We start from the raw sequence: 15,823 nt of genomic DNA, 5'->3' as shown, positions 1-15,823 counted from the left end.
TATTACATTTAGAACATTTAATAACATGGTAATACTTATGATTTCTTATTCAAAACAAAAAGTGATGATGATATAGTAATAACCAATATAATATAAATTACATATATTTAAATTGCTATATATATACATAGGTTTATACTCTATTTTTTGCGATATTTTTGACTTAATATAAGAAACTAAGTTAGAATCATTAATACTCTAACAATTTAAATGTGTTACTGTATACATCTCTTATACCAACATAACTTTTAATATCTACTAAAGTTTATAAATATGTACAATTCTAAATACATAGTAAGGCACCTTTGAACTTAATTTTTTTTTAACATAACTGAATATTTTTAAATAATAATCTTAACCGATACACTTAAAATAATGTAAGGTAAAAGTAATAGGACCATGGCGATTTCTAATCGATTACAACTTGAAATTCCCATTTTGTATTCCATATCGATGTCGAGAAGAAGATCATGATTTCGAGTATAAAATTGATGAATGTCGCTTATCTAAATAATGAAAAACAAATTTAGTTATTAAAAATTACTTTGGCTATTTCTGTAATTGAATTGTTTGTCCACCCATAAAATATATATATTTATGATCCCCTTAAAGACAGAAATGTAAAGCTTGTTCATTAACCTCATTCCATCCATATTTATTTTTAGCTTGCACTATTGCCTCATAGACAGCATTATGTTCCAAGTTGCGTACAACGTATGACATTAAATAGTGTGTGCTGTCAGTCCGGATCGGAATTGGCTTTATGTGATATTCGTGCCATTTACCAGGATGCTGGTAAGTTTCGTTCATCTAAAATTGTCAACCAAATTTGATTACGAACATATGTTTGGCTTGGATTATTTTTGTAATTAGTACTTACAAGCAGCCTTCGATATAATAATTTAATTTCATCTAGGGGTGGTATCGACTCTATTGTCCAAGTCAAGTTATAATGATCTAGAAAACCACTTAAGGCTGGTGAGATAAAATCGGCTGGACCCGGTCTTCCAGAAACCTCAATGTATTTCTTCGTACGCCCTAGCGCATTGTCGGCAACACAGCTATAGTTCCCAAAATCAGTTTGTTGAAAATTTCGGATAATAAGACTGTATCTATCATCATGAGGATACATCGAGCGTCGATCAGTTGGATCCAATAGGAACGAGTTCTGGTACCACAGCATCTATTTCCGTAAAAAAAATTAATCATTTCGTATTTCCTTTTATTATAATGTGAAAGTTTAACTTACTTCAGAATTTACATCCCCATGAACAACACATACAAGCTCTATGTCGTATCCTTCTGCGGCGTGAACCCATGCTTTCTCCACAGTAATTTCCGGAGGAGCTACAATTTAAAAAGTTTATAAAATAATACAGAAAACCTATGTGTGATTCGAATCATTGTTGCTAGATCTGAGTTTGCAGATATATCTGTATATCTTCTAAGCTGTTACCTTCAGTGACCCACTGAACTCAACAGTTCGGACTACAAATTGCATTTTGTAGAAATATACATAGAATTAGACTTACATAAAATTGTTAGCTGAATATCCATTGATACTCGTTCTTTAACACCATTGTCGGCAGAACATTGATATGTGCCTGCATGATGTCTATCGACATTTTCTAAAATCAAGGTAGAGCTGTCTGACAAATGGGTTGGTCCAGAGTAAACGTCTTTTTTGAACCAGTATATTGTTGGGACTGGATTGCCCGATGCCTTACACTCGAGTGTAACTGTGCTTCCCTTTCGCGCAGTCACTTGACCATTATGTGGAAGGGCTCTCAGCGTTGGTGGAACTGGGAAGCCAATATATTATTAATTTTTAAAGAAAATATTAGTTTTAAAAAAAAATACCTAATATTTCAACCGTGTGAACCTGATCTCGATTCTCCTGGTCTCCAAGCTGGCAAATATAGTCGCCGGCATCTTGAGTTTTAACACCGTTTATCTGAAGATTGTAGTCTGTACCAATTTTAAATCTCTGATCTCTTGAAATTTTTAAGTGACCAGCAGTGAGAACGGAAGAGCCTTTTCTCCATAGCAATACGTATGAACCAAGATTTTGAACTTTACATGGCAATTCAATTGTTTCGCCAACAATTACTTTATAAAGGTGGCCCCTAGACAAAAATTTTGGTGCTGTAGTAGGAGCTTCATTTTCTGGCAGTATAAATGATCCCTCACAAATGGACACTGAAAAAAATTTAATTTAAATAAAATTGACTTACTGAATTAAATAATTGAAATATTATGTATTGTTTTTGTATCTGTAGAAGCATGTGGTCTCCCTTCAAAATAAGGCGACTAAAGTGCTTAAACTGTGAAAAGTCAATGAGATGTCACCAATTTATTTTGAACGCTTCAAGAACAAGATCGCAGCGTGCAAAGTGAATAACTGGATGACATAAAATATTGCTATAGAAAAATATATAAATATATATATTTCAGAAAGCACAGACCGAAGAATAAGCAACAAAAATTGTGCTTAGTATGACTTCTATAAGGATCGCCCATATTGGTTGAGTGTTCGGCAGTTCTGCCTTTTAAAAATACAGAACGCGTCAAAAACATAATCAATTAGCTGCTTGCGAAAATTATAGCTCTATTGAATCATCCAATGGTTATGTATTATTTTTAGCACTATTTGTAAAATTTCAAATTAGCATGATTTCCCAATTTCTCATCATCTATTTGACAATACTCAATGTTTACAGACAATTACCGTAAGTAAAATGAAGAAAATAACCGCCCTGATATGAGATTCTTAATTGAAAGAATGGCTATCAATTCCTGCCAAGGAACTATGTAATAAGCACTTTTTAATGTCAGCGCCTAAAACTGAAGAAGGATAAGTTTCTATAGTACCAAAATGATAATGGCAAAATTAAAATGATATAATTCATTATTGTGCTGAAGTTAGCAAATGTCTAGAAACGGCATCCACTAAACGTTTTTTGCCATTAGCATTAAAAAATGTTAATTTTGTAATTTAGAGAAATAAATCGCCCATGGCAAATATTGCCATGCTCCATAGAAGAAACTTTACATATAAATATACTTTACACATATATATATATCTATAACAATCAAAACAGTTGTTTTGGTTTTAAGATCATTTTTGTATTACTAATCAACTAATTTTTTAATATATATATTATATCTTGTATGTCTTTTGAGCGAAAGTCTGCAAGTAGTTTCAGGGTTAGTCGCATTTTTGACAATATATTAAAGTGCTTGCATGTGAACTAAACTGACACATGCTCAATAGAATAGGTAACCATTACGTTATTAAACACAACGTTTGGCCGATTGGCACAAACACGCGGCCTACAGAGATAAGCCTACGCATTTTTCTTATACATGTACACACATAAATTCAAATGCGTGCATACTTTTCTATTCGAAGAATCGAAATTGCGATTGGATTGTGTTTGATTAGTCAACTGCTACGTTTTGATAAAGTGACGCCGGTGGCAGGGGCAATGTGCATTATAGAAGAGTCTGTACCAGCCGTCCTCGATCTTCTTTTTAGTTTTGTTTTGCGTGCGACATTCGCTTCCCTTGAAGTCAAATATTCAAAATTTGAAACATAAATTCATTGGTAACCCCAATTTATAAATGTTTACGGCAAACCGTAAAATACTATAGCTTTTTACAATATTTTACAAATATTTAACTCATCAAAATTATAATATTCACTTGTGTAAACAACCCCATCAAGAAATACATTGAATATACATTTATGGCCATCAATGTTATATAGTGTAAATCGATAATAACAATTTTTTTTTTATATTTATATATTGCATTAAAATCTGACAACAAAATTGTTGACAACTCCTTTGTTGTTGACTCCTCCCATGTAAAACATAATTTAAATTTTAGATTTTAAAGTTTTTAAATTGGTTACTGTAGATTGCCTTGACCGATAGATTTTTAATTGATAGTTGGTCCGCTGAACGAGTCTTAAGCTATGCAAGTAGGTTTTTTTCACATTTAAATTTAAATTTAAATCATAAGGGATTATCTCATCGGATCTTATCGGGGTTGAGGGACGCTCACACTAGTGCTTAAAAATCAGTTACAAGCATTAATATTTATTTATTTGTACTTACCTCTAAACGTAATCGTAAAAGCCAAAATATAAATGAAGAATTGCATAGTCGCCCAATGATTGCAAACGAATGTTATCTGGAGGAAAAAATAAATAATATTTTGTATATTATTGATGGGATCCCAAGCATCACTGAGATAAGTATATTCAACAAAATAAGTAGATTTAAATTAAAGTTGATAAAGAATGCATCTTTACTAAGAGTAATTATTTAATTTGTTACCATTATGTTAAGTTCCAAAAAATTGTTTAAAAAAATGCATATTTATGGACAAGTATATAATCAATCTTTTGCCTACAACCCTGTTGTAAATATAAATATTTATAAATATATATATATATATATATATATATATATATATATATATGTATATGTAAATATAAATATATATATGTAAATATAAATATATATATATATATATAAATATATATATATATATATAAATATATATATATATATATATATCTCGAAGCTCAGACCTTTAAAATAAAATAACGCTATACGAGTGTCAAAAAAAGTTCAAAATACAATTAGTAATTATAATTATATATAAATATAGAGGAACGGATTCTCCAAAAGGTAATTGGTGATATTATTGAAACATGATTCACATAGAATGTGTTAATAAAAGCAAGATATTTGAAAATTATAATTAAAATTAAAAGAATTAAAGAAAATATAATTAAATTAAGAGGAAGGAAGAGTTAAATCCAAGGACTAAAGTAAAGTGACAAAAAGCGACAGAGAACAAGGAGATATCCTGATTTAAGTCCTATCGGCATTATTTAATATTTTCCATAGTTTGTATCGAGTATTTAAAAAAATGAAAACGACACTAAGATTTGAACCCACAATTTCTACACAACGCACATCAACTACTAATTACTCCATAATTCAAAAATAACAATTAAGAAAGTTCTAGTCAGGGTGCCCGACTAGGAGATAACCGGATCCCAATCCTATTTGCGTTTATTAATATTTTCCGTAGTTTGTATCGAGTATTCAAAAAAAAAAAAAAAGAAAACAAATAAAAAACGACATTACGAGACCAGGATTCGAACCCGGATTGTTTGCGCAACGTGCACCAACTCTACTAACACCGCCACTTCATAACTAAAAAAAAAAATAAAACAATAAAAAACACTTCATCTTCACCGGTCCCGAACCATGGGTCCAGCTGCATACGAGCGCCGCTTCTACCAACGCAGCCGCTGCACCTCTTGGAAGATGAGTTGCAAATTTGTAGTTGAGTAGCAGCTGATAATTCAGCACAATTTAAACGCAATTTCGATTCTTGAAATAGATAAAGAATACACGCATTTGAATGTAGTGTGCACACGCATAGGAAAAATTCGTGCGCGTGGCGCTGCTCACATGTGCTTTAGCAAATTGGTCAAACATTTTGTTTAATACCTTCTGTTTTACTTAATGGATTTTAATGAAAATTTCAGCATATCATTTACATATTTTATAGCAGCATATGATCTACATATCCTATTAGTTTGGTTGAGATGCAAACGCCTTCACATAATAGCCCTAATTCCAACTGAACTTGAATTTTAAGAATTTGGGGAAATTTGGAGCCGGTATCCAAAATCCAACAAAAACCAAATTATATAAAATATACATAAAACTAAATACAAAATTTGGAGGCTCTAGCTCTTGACATGTTCGAGATATAATTTATATACTGCATTTCAATAATGTTTTTATTCGATAACACTTAAATGCGAATAGTTATCGAATATTTTAAACAAACTTGACCCTCATGCTATACACAGACCTACGAAAAAAAATTCCAACTCTCTAGCTCTTATAGATGCTGAGACACGCGTTCACACATATGGACAGACGGACGGACAGACAGACGGACAGGGCTCAATCGACTCTGCTTGTCGTCCTGATCAAGAATATATATACTTTATGGGGTCTGCCACGCCTCCTTCTGCCTGTTACATACATTTGCACAAAATGATTATACCCTAATTTCTCATTTTCAATGGGATCAGGGTATAAAAAGCAATAAAAAAATCTTCTTACGCAGTCAGGATAGAACCCTGGGACTAACTACCTACAACGTCACTTTACCTCTTGCGAAAAGAGTTGCAAATTCGAACTTAAGCATCAGCTAATAATTCAGCACAATTCAATCGCAATTTCAATTCTTCGAATAGAAAAAAATACACGCATTGGAATGTAGTGTCCACACGCATAGGAAAAATTCGTTCGCGTGGCGCTGCTGACATGTGCTCTTGCAAATTGGCCAAACGTTTTGTTTAATACCTTCTGTTTCACTTAATGGATTTTAATGAAATTTTCAGCATATCATCTACATATTTTATTGGCTTGGTAAAGGTGCAAACGTCTTCACATAATGGCCCTATTTCCAACTAAACTTAAAATTGTTTTGGGGAAATTTGGAGCCAGTATCCAAAATCCAAATTGCGTAAAATATACACAAAATGAAATACAAAATTTGGAGGCTCTAGCTCTTGACACGTACGAGATATAATCTATTAACTGCATTTCGATCATGTTTTTATTCTATAACAATTAAATGGGAAGAGTTATCGAATGTATGAAACAAACTTGATATGCGCGTACTATACACGGAGCTACAAAAAAAATTCAAGTCTCTAGCTCTTATAGATGCTGAGATCGACTTGGCTTGTCGTCTTGATAGAGAATATATATACTTTATGGGGTTTGCCACGCCTTCTTCTGCCTGTGAATTCATTTGCACAAAACCATTATACCCTGATTTCACATTTTCAATGGGAATAGGATTGGGAAATCACAGTACATTTTAGTCAGTACAACATGCTATGTCCGTACTCACAGCTGGGAGCTGTTAAGATAATCTGAGAGCAGGAACTTTTTCAAAAAAAGACAGAGTTCTTAGGAGAATATATTGGAACATTTTTTTAAATTAACGCGTGAACCCTGAAACGAGTTGTGTGTGGTAATTAATTTAAGTATAAAAACAATCGCCGGTTGATTAACGATGGAAAATCAAAAATATGAAGCTTATTACAGTAAGACGGTAATCGAAGATTGCGATCCTTGTTCCGATCACGCAAGGTACAATTATTGCAAAGCTTATTGAACAAAATAACTAAAATAAATAAAAAAGTAGGAAAACAGATATAATAGAAAACTGGATCAACCAAGGAAAGCCTAATGCTTTCCATCTTTTATTAACGGAATATCTGCTTTTAAAACGCAAATCTCCTTGTGTCTCATTGGTTGGCATTCCAGCCACCAGCCGAGTCAAATGGTAAGTGCAAAATAAAGTTGAAAAGTTAGTTATTCACCTCTACTTGCTGAATCGGATAATTTGTAGGTCTGTCCAGCAGAGATGCCAGTGAAGAAACAAAAGTATGTAGAAGAAAAAAAATATTTCCCTAACAGAACAATAATAGAGAACAATAGTACTATAAGGTAGCACTTTACAAATGGATTGAAAAGGAGAATATAAGACTATTGCTGTATTCCCCCAGAAACCCCATGTTTACAAAGTTGACAATCCCTATAGAGTAGTAGTCGCCACTTAAAACAGAAGTATCTTTGTCATACAGTCTCATTGGAAATCGAAAACTAAAGCTTTATAATTTCTTCGAGACGTATGATGTTGATAAAGACGGTTCGTTACTTTTGTGTTATAATTGTTATCATGTCCTTATGGCATTTTTTTAATATAGCCTACGAATGTACATTTGTTGATCCAAAATTAGAAACCCAAGTCCAAAACCCTAATAGCCAGGAAAAGTGAAAGAGTTGGTGGGGAATAGACCAAAATAGCGTAAGGCGAATAATTGCCAAGAAGCATAAAATTCGCGTTTTAAAAAGTTCCTTACGTATTCAAATTATCATACAGGTGCTTTTTATTGGCATTGCAGTATGTACCCATGGAATATCTAAACACAATCATTTTAAGTTGGAAGAAAATTTATCTTTCCTTTTTTAATTATATGATCAAATCAATCAGCTTTGTGGCTAATCACATTTTATGCATCTAATTAGCCACCTATAATTTGGCTTTTGCATTCTTTGTTAACAATTAATTTATTATACAATTTATTTATTCAAAATTGAAGACATAATAAGAGCAAAGTTTGCAAAGTATAATGAACGACATAGCCTAAATTACCATTATTATTAATTATATTTGAAATAATTTGTTTATTTTTTATTATTTATTTTCAATACATAATTTGTGGTTCCGTATACATACAAACTAAGTTCAAGGTATTGCTTTCAAGTCAAGTTGCAACCCATAGCAACATTGCAACAATTGAAAAAACATATCATTCACTATATTTTAATGATATATTTTTAAATGGAACGGTTTTTTTCTGAACTATTGAAAGAGAAATTCTGGATATATTGGTTTTGTTAAAATGTATGGAACAGTCAGGAGGAATCGTGGCAGACCCGATAAAGTGCATATATTCTTGATCAGGATGACGAGCTGCGGCAGTCCATCCATTCGCTTATAGCACGCGCAGATTAAATAATCTATAGCTATTTCAGTTTCAAAGTTATATTCAGTTCTTAAGTCGTATCACGTATGCCTTTAAAGCTAGAGTATTAAATTTAGTTTTATATTGGGAATACCAGTCCCAAACTTTACGAAAATTATTTAAATTCCAATTCAGTTACATATAAATCTAAGATAAGAAATAGTTGCTTTTTTACATATTGCTACATATTCAATAGAACAAGTAATTGTATACATGTCCACAACCAGAGCAATTGCGGTGATGATGACATGACACATTCGAGTCTTTGCCATGCCCAGGTAAGCATTCTTTTTATTAAAGTTTATAACTATACAGTGTTGTATTATTAAATACATACATATAGGGACGTATGTACAAATATAACTACGTGTCTTTTGTGTATATATGCTTAAATACTGGCCAAGGTGGGCTATCACCTAATCTGGCACCCCAAAGTACATCTTCTTTATTATTATTGTTATTTTTTGATTATACACAAATGAGAAAATGATTATACGACATAATTTGCAAGTTTGTAGACAGCTGAAAATAATAGATTTAATTCCAAAGTTACCGTAATTACAATAATTACGGGGCATTCAAAAGAGGAGAATAGTTTACTGAGGTAGAAATAGTTAACAAACAATTTAAATTGATCAATTTTGAATGAAACTTGAACTATATAATTTAAACTTATTCAATGCCATAAAGGCCATTTTAAATTCTATACATATGTATACACACATATATATTCATATGTATGCAATCTTAACCGATCATAAGAACTTAACATAACTTTAAATTAATTTAAAATGTTAAAATATTTTATATATTTAAATATGTATATATTTTATGTAGCGCAAGCTACCAGAAAAATTACACAAGTTAATAATCCGAATATATAATGTGCATATATACATACATATAACGTAGATACATATACTTACATAACTATATATGTATTTATGCACTATATATATACCTAGATATGTATGGGGTTTCCCTATGATGTATACCACTTTTGCGTAAATCCGATGATTATAATTATAAAAGTTTATTTTAATTGAAGTTAGCTTGCGAAATATGAAAAGCTTCTGAAGTTCTCTTACAGCAGCATAGATAAACATGTACATACATACATACATTCATCGAGCAAAGTTATTTTCATCAAAAATGATGCATTGGAATAAATTGCGTATAAGTATTTAAGCCTTTAAGTATATATTAGATTTCCACAGTAAAAGGCTCAATGTGATTTAAGCATACATCAATGGCAAAATTATGAGTAAATGAATATGTATCTATATGTATAATTGCATAGAGCCTTTAAAAATCCACTTATACATACATACATACATACATATGTACATGCATGTAAGAACTTGCTAAATGTGTAACTGTTAGTTTATGACTTACCATGTTGCTTTTTTTGCCACAAACTGACTTTTATTCCATTCAAGGATCTTTCTCTCCTCGATTTTAAACAAATTATTAAATATTCTTAATATTAAGTAAACAACAATCTTTATCAGTTACAAAATAGACCAATGTTTCTGGCTGACAAGTATAGTTGTATTTATCCTTAACATTTTCATTTTACTCTGCGCACGCCCAACTTTTAGATGCTTTTGCCTCTAAAGCTCTGAGAGAACTTTAGGCGGATGACTTGTATTGTTGACTCCATGACTAAATTAAAATAAAAACTGTAAATTGTATATGAGATTACTCGACTACGACATATCCTGTGGTTTTTACAACTCATCCCTTTTTATATTCTAATCTATAATCTTAGGTCGAAATGTAAGATATAAGATAAGAAATAAGTACATGCTAGAGCGTAGTTTCAACAATATTAAGCAAGAACAGATATATTCTGCTTTGAAAACCTTTGCCAAAGGCCTGTTTGAAGTGAACTTATGTTCTTTAGAATTGCATATAATCACCAGAGAGGGCCAACTGATTAGTGATAAAACTCGTATTTAAAAAATCGTATTTTCTTTGGGACAATGCTCTCTGTTTTCTTACACAAGCTAAAAAACGCATGGTAAAAGATTCTATCATTAAACTTCAGTGAGCAACAAATTAAAATAAAATAAGAAGCAAGTAAAAATGCATTAGGAACGCTCATTTTGCGTTACACAAATCATTACTATTTAATCAAGTATTTTCAAAATTTAAAGAGCATGTGAAAGGGAATGCTTCAAGCTTTTTTTTCGTTTTCTGAACAATTTTGTTGAAATTTTCACCTTCTTTGAGCATTTTTATTGCGATATTATTTCAATTCTTTGTTTATTTAAAAACACAAATATAATATTAATTTAATCCTTGCGATCTGGAATTTTCTAAAGCTAAAAAGGCCTTGAAAATATTGAAGCTTACTAAAATAAATGTTGCGAGTAAATTAATTAGTCGAGGAGCATATCATTTATTTTGCTTTAATTAATATATCTTTTCAACGACCCCAAAATATTTACATATACCTGGGTCTTTAAAGAATTCTCTATCAGTTTCATTTATCTTCCATCAACATTTTTAATTTTGCCACGTTTAGTTAGAAGAGACCCGCCTATGCGCCGCCAGCCTTCAATAAAATATCCAAAGTACTGTAAATGTACACATTCCATTATATTTTGCAAACTATTGCTACAGGGTTCTTGAAATTTGAATATATGTGAGAATATATAGGATACATATATACGCCCATAGGGTCGTGACAAGCCCTACAACTCTCTAACTTCTAAATATTAAAAAAAAATCCAACACCTATTGTATAAAATATCCTATTTCCACAACTATGGAGCATAAGCCCCATAAATTTACAATTACGTTGATGCAGACTTACTCTAAAGATGGTCCAAAAAATATTTGTGCCAAACCCGAAAACAAATATCTTCCTACGTTATCAAGTTGGCAACATTTAGAACGTGAAAATTGTTAGTGCTTATGCAATTTAACATATTATAAGCATATAATAAAATCAGGAAGCGGAGAAGTCGAGGCTTTATTAATTATTGTATGCATTTGAGACTAAATTCTAAAATCGTAATTCTTAATTAATTATAACAAAGTTTCATATATGAATTTAAATATCACATAATCTTAAAGAATAAAATGAAAACTAGTTCCATTACAATGCAACAAATATTATTTACGACGCTATCTTGGCGACCATATGCGGAACGCTGGACACACAAATTATGGTTTATTATTGTTTGTAGCATTTCTCATAAATGAGTGCACTAAAATATGTTTTTGTCATAAATGCGGTTCTAGCCATTTTTATAGCTGAATGCACTCTAAAAGAAGAAAATATCTGCACTCCTAAGGGAATACAATTTCAGGAGAAGAACGTTCCTAATGAGTTTATTGTTACATATCATTCAAAATACTTAACGAAAGTTAGAAAGTCATTTATTTTAAAAAGGCTTATAAAGGGGAATGTATGTATTATACATTTATAAATCAATGACTTCATAAAAACTACATAACATATTATTTTTAGGTATTGGAATGGTCAATTAAACCCCGCAATAATTTGGCTAGTTACTATCCAAGCGATTTTGACATTTTGTATTTATCGGATACAAATTGCACTCTAATTGAAGAAACTCTCAACTTTGTCAGGGCTCACCCCGTTGTTAAAAAAGTTTCTCGACATCATTATGTCCAAAGATATCTGTCATCTAACATCACAGACAGCTTCACATATAATATTCGCAATCCCCAAGGTGTTGCTCGGGATAAACACGTGAAGTCTGGGCATCCTCAGCATGTGACTGCATCCTTACATGCAGATGTTCTTTGGAAGCTTGGAATTACGGGGAAGGGTGTTAAGGTTGCCATTTTTGACACTGGCTTAACTCAAAATCATCCCCATTTTCGAAACGTCAAGGAGCGAACCAATTGGACAAATGAAAAGTCTTTGGATGACGGCGTAAGTCACGGGACTTTCGTTGCTGGTGTGATAGCTTCTTCAAAGGAATGTCTTGGATTAGCTCCAGATGCTGAGCTGCATATATATAAAGTTTTCACAAACTCGCAAGTAAGCAAGTTAAATCACATATAGCGACAAAAAAAAGAAATTTAACAGAAATTGTAACTAAGAATCAGACTATATATTTTCAAAGATTTTGGGCGTGTTGAATGCGGATCAAAAATAGATTACCCCTATTCTTATATTCAACACGTTAAGAAATGTTGGAAAACTTATACCTAATTCTTGTTTATCCAATTCAGTTTCATCTAATTAAGTTATGTCCCGATAACAACCAATTTCTTTTAAAGGTATCCTATACTTCGTGGTTTTTAGATGCTTTCAATTATGCAATTTACAAAAAAGTGCATATTATCAATTTAAGCATTGGAGGGCCGGATTTTATGGATTCACCTTTCGTCGATAAGGTTCTCGAGTTGTCAGCAAATAATATAATAATGATATCGGCCGCCGGAAATGATGGTCCCATATACGGCACTCTAAATAATCCGGGTGATCAAAGCGATGTGATCGGCGTGGGTAGTATCAATTTTGACAATCAAATTGCCAGATTTAGTTCTAGAGGAATGACAACCTGGGAACTTCCACTAGGTTATGGTAGAATAGGGTTAGATATTGTCACCTATGGCAGTCAAGTTGAGGGAAGTGACGTACGCAAAGGATGCAGAAGGCTATCCGGAACTTCAGTCTCATCGCCCGTTGTTGCGGGAGTCGCAGCTTTACTTAGAAGCGGCGCCTCACATAAAATAGATTTAGTTAATCCGTCATCCTTGAAACAAGTTCTAGTTGAAGGGGCTGAAAGGCTGGCAAATTATAATATATTTGAGCAAGGTCAAGGAAAACTAAATTTGTTGAAAAGTATGCAGTTACTACTATCTTACAAGCCAAAAATTAGTCTTATCCCATCTTCGTTTGATTTTACATCAAATTACATGTGGCCATACAGTAGTCAACCGCTATTCTATGGAAGCACTGCCGCTATTGTAAATGTTACGATACTTAATGGAATATCTGTAACCGGAAAAATTATAGGTCAACCGAAATGGGTTCCCGATCCTCAACATTGTGGCCGATTCCTGAACATTTCTACGTCCTTTTCAATTACGCTTTGGCCGTGGACTGGGTGGATGTCAGTCTATATTGGTAAGAGAGTTGCACAATATAAAACAAGAAAATAAAAATCATAAAATGGCAGTATTTTTCTAAATATATAAAGTATTCAGGAGAGCCAAATTAATGGCGACCTATAGCTGAGCTATGTTGTGAAAAATCGCATCATGTCATTTGCTTTTATATTTACGAATTAAATATGGCATTCATTTTATTCAAATAATGCATAATACAGCCATCAATTCAAAGAAAATATAAATCGATGCTATGTATAAAACTTTCTTTTGTTAATTCGACAGAGAACCGAATGAGTTTCTTAGTTAGTTAACGACAGCTCTCGCTTTTTATTAATTTTTTAATTTCAAACAAAGTTAATAATAACATACTGAAAATGTAAAAGTTAAACATAATAATATTATATTTTTGTAGTGGTTTCCCTGCATATTGATTAAATTTAAAGATATTAAACATTTTAGGCATTTAGACATCGAGAAGTGCAGGCGAGAGAAGTGCAATAAGTACTAAACAGATTATATTTTAATTCCAGCTGTTAACAGCGAAGCACAGAATTATGAAGGTATCGCTAAAGGGCGTATAATATTATTGATTGATAGTATCCCAATTGGCACAAATACGACTATACAAAGTGAAGTAGAGTTACCATTGACGGTAAAAATTTCACCAAAGCCGCCTCGGCACAAAAGAATTCTATGGGATCAATATCATAGTCTAAGATATCCACCAGGCTATATACCAAGGGACAATTTAAAGATTAAAACTGACCCCCTCGATTGGAGGGCAGATCACATTCATACCAATTTTCGAGACACCTATATTCATTTAAGAAACTCTGGCTATTATATAGACGTCTTAAGAGAACCTTATACTTGCTTTAACCCACTTGAATATGGGGTATTATTGATCGTAGATCCCGAAGAAGAATTTTATGACGAAGAGATTTCATGTCTGGAAAAATTTGTCTACGAAAATGGCTTAAGTGTTATTATTTTTGCGGATTGGTATAATACTACGGTAATGAGACACATAAAATTTTTTGATGAGAATAGCAGACAATGGTGGATACCTGATACTGGTGGAGCCAATATTCCAGCTTTAAACGATCTTTTGACACCCTTTAATATATCGTTCGGAGATTTCGTGGGTGAAGGATATTTCAAATTGGGCGACCATTCAATGTATTACGCAAGTGGTACAACGCTTAAAACATTTCCAAATAATCGAGATGACGTGGTTATTGGCACAAATTTAAATGATCAAGGGGAATCGGTAAGAACTTAAATTTAAAAAAATATATTTTTTAAATTAATAGTCTATTTTTTCAGATTATTACAAATGGGAAATTACAAAATATGGATTCTAAACAATTTCTACCCATAATGGGATTATTTCAAACTAATTCCAAATACCGACAGATTGATAAAACACAAATTCTAAGAAAATCTCAAGTTGACGATACCATTAAGTATCCGGATATGCCATTTGATCATCCAATTTTAAAAAATCGAATTTTACTTAATGAGAAAAGCGAAATGTTCACAGAAGGCCGTATTGCTGTCTATGGTGATTCAAATTGCTTAGATTCCTCGCACATGGAAAAAGCATGCTTCTGGCTTTTAACAACCATATTAGATTTTACAATGAATTCTCATAAATCAATGTTATTAGAAAATTTAAATCGAATTTCAGAGTTTAAGGAAGTGAAGAGCACGGCTTTACCTCTCAGAATGCCCAATAGTAATTTAAATAAGTTTTCAAAAGTGGTAAGGCATATGAAAAATCGAGTTTTGCAGTGCGAAAAACTAGAATGGATAGTGGCAACGACGATAGCAAACATTAGTAAAAGGATAGTACTGGACGTTGATACGATCGAAGGTAATATGTAACGTATGGAATTGTTTCATTTGCTAAAATAATAAATATCTGTATTTCAGGAAGTCATTCAGGAAGTAATAATATTATTGCTAATTTAAATACAGAGCTTGCCAAAATGACCTTGAATAGTGATAAACAATTTTCTGACCAAATTCACCATAATGTTAATATATCCGTTTTATTTATGATAACACTCAGTTTAA

General features: G+C 32.1%; 2 protein-coding genes across 2 annotated transcripts; one reads left to right on the top strand and one right to left on the bottom strand.

The window, feature by feature from the left end:
• Positions 1–304: 304 nt before the first annotated feature.
• LOC111592343 (lachesin) lies at positions 305–10,247 on the bottom strand. Its single transcript, XM_023304472.2, has 8 exons — positions 10,040–10,247; positions 4,122–4,197; positions 1,861–2,199; positions 1,533–1,802; positions 1,250–1,347; positions 881–1,183; positions 640–810; positions 305–506 (listed from the first exon to the last, which is right to left on the bottom strand). Exons 1-8 carry the CDS (start codon positions 10,040–10,042, stop codon positions 342–344), a joined length of 1,425 nt encoding a protein of 474 aa, XP_023160240.1. The 5' UTR covers positions 10,043–10,247; the 3' UTR covers positions 305–341.
• A 1,598-nt stretch (positions 10,248–11,845) lies between these two features.
• LOC111592325 (membrane-bound transcription factor site-1 protease) lies at positions 11,846–13,721 on the top strand. The gene is made up of 3 exons (XM_023304450.2): positions 11,846–12,063; positions 12,126–12,665; positions 13,650–13,721. The coding sequence occupies exons 1-3, from the start codon at positions 11,854–11,856 to the stop codon at positions 13,695–13,697; spliced, it is 798 nt and encodes a 265-aa protein (XP_023160218.1). The 5' UTR covers positions 11,846–11,853; the 3' UTR covers positions 13,698–13,721.
• The last annotated feature ends 2,102 nt before the right edge of the window (positions 13,722–15,823 follow it).

This window comes from Drosophila hydei, unplaced genomic scaffold (genome assembly GCF_003285905.1).
Source record: "Drosophila hydei strain 15085-1641.00,03,60 unplaced genomic scaffold, DhydRS2 tig00000001-arrow-pilon, whole genome shotgun sequence".
Lineage (NCBI taxonomy): Eukaryota > Metazoa > Arthropoda > Insecta > Diptera > Drosophilidae > Drosophila > Drosophila hydei.
This window is presented reverse-complemented; position numbering and strand designations above follow the sequence as displayed.

What these genes read in the sequence shown, in the direction of transcription:
- LOC111592343 (XM_023304472.2), bottom strand. An exon ending in TTTTACGATTACGTTTAGAG is followed by an intron (nt 2,200 to 4,121) that starts GTAAGTACAAAT and finishes AATTTTTTTCAG; the next exon opens with TGTCCATTTGTGAGGGATCA. An exon ending in TCACACGGTTGAAATATTAG is followed by an intron (nt 1,803 to 1,860) that starts GTATTTTTTTTT and finishes TTGGCTTCCCAG; the next exon opens with TTCCACCAACGCTGAGAGCC.
- LOC111592325 (XM_023304450.2), top strand. Translation starts at nt 11,854, where the DNA reads ATGAGTGCACTAAAATATGTTTTTGTCATAAATGCGGTTCTAGCCATT. An exon ending in AAAGGCTTATAAAGGGGAAT is followed by an intron (nt 12,064 to 12,125) that starts GTATGTATTATA and finishes TATTATTTTTAG; the next exon opens with GTATTGGAATGGTCAATTAA. An exon ending in AAGTTTTCACAAACTCGCAA is followed by an intron (nt 12,666 to 13,649) that starts GTAAGCAAGTTA and finishes GAAAAATTATAG; the next exon opens with GTCAACCGAAATGGGTTCCC.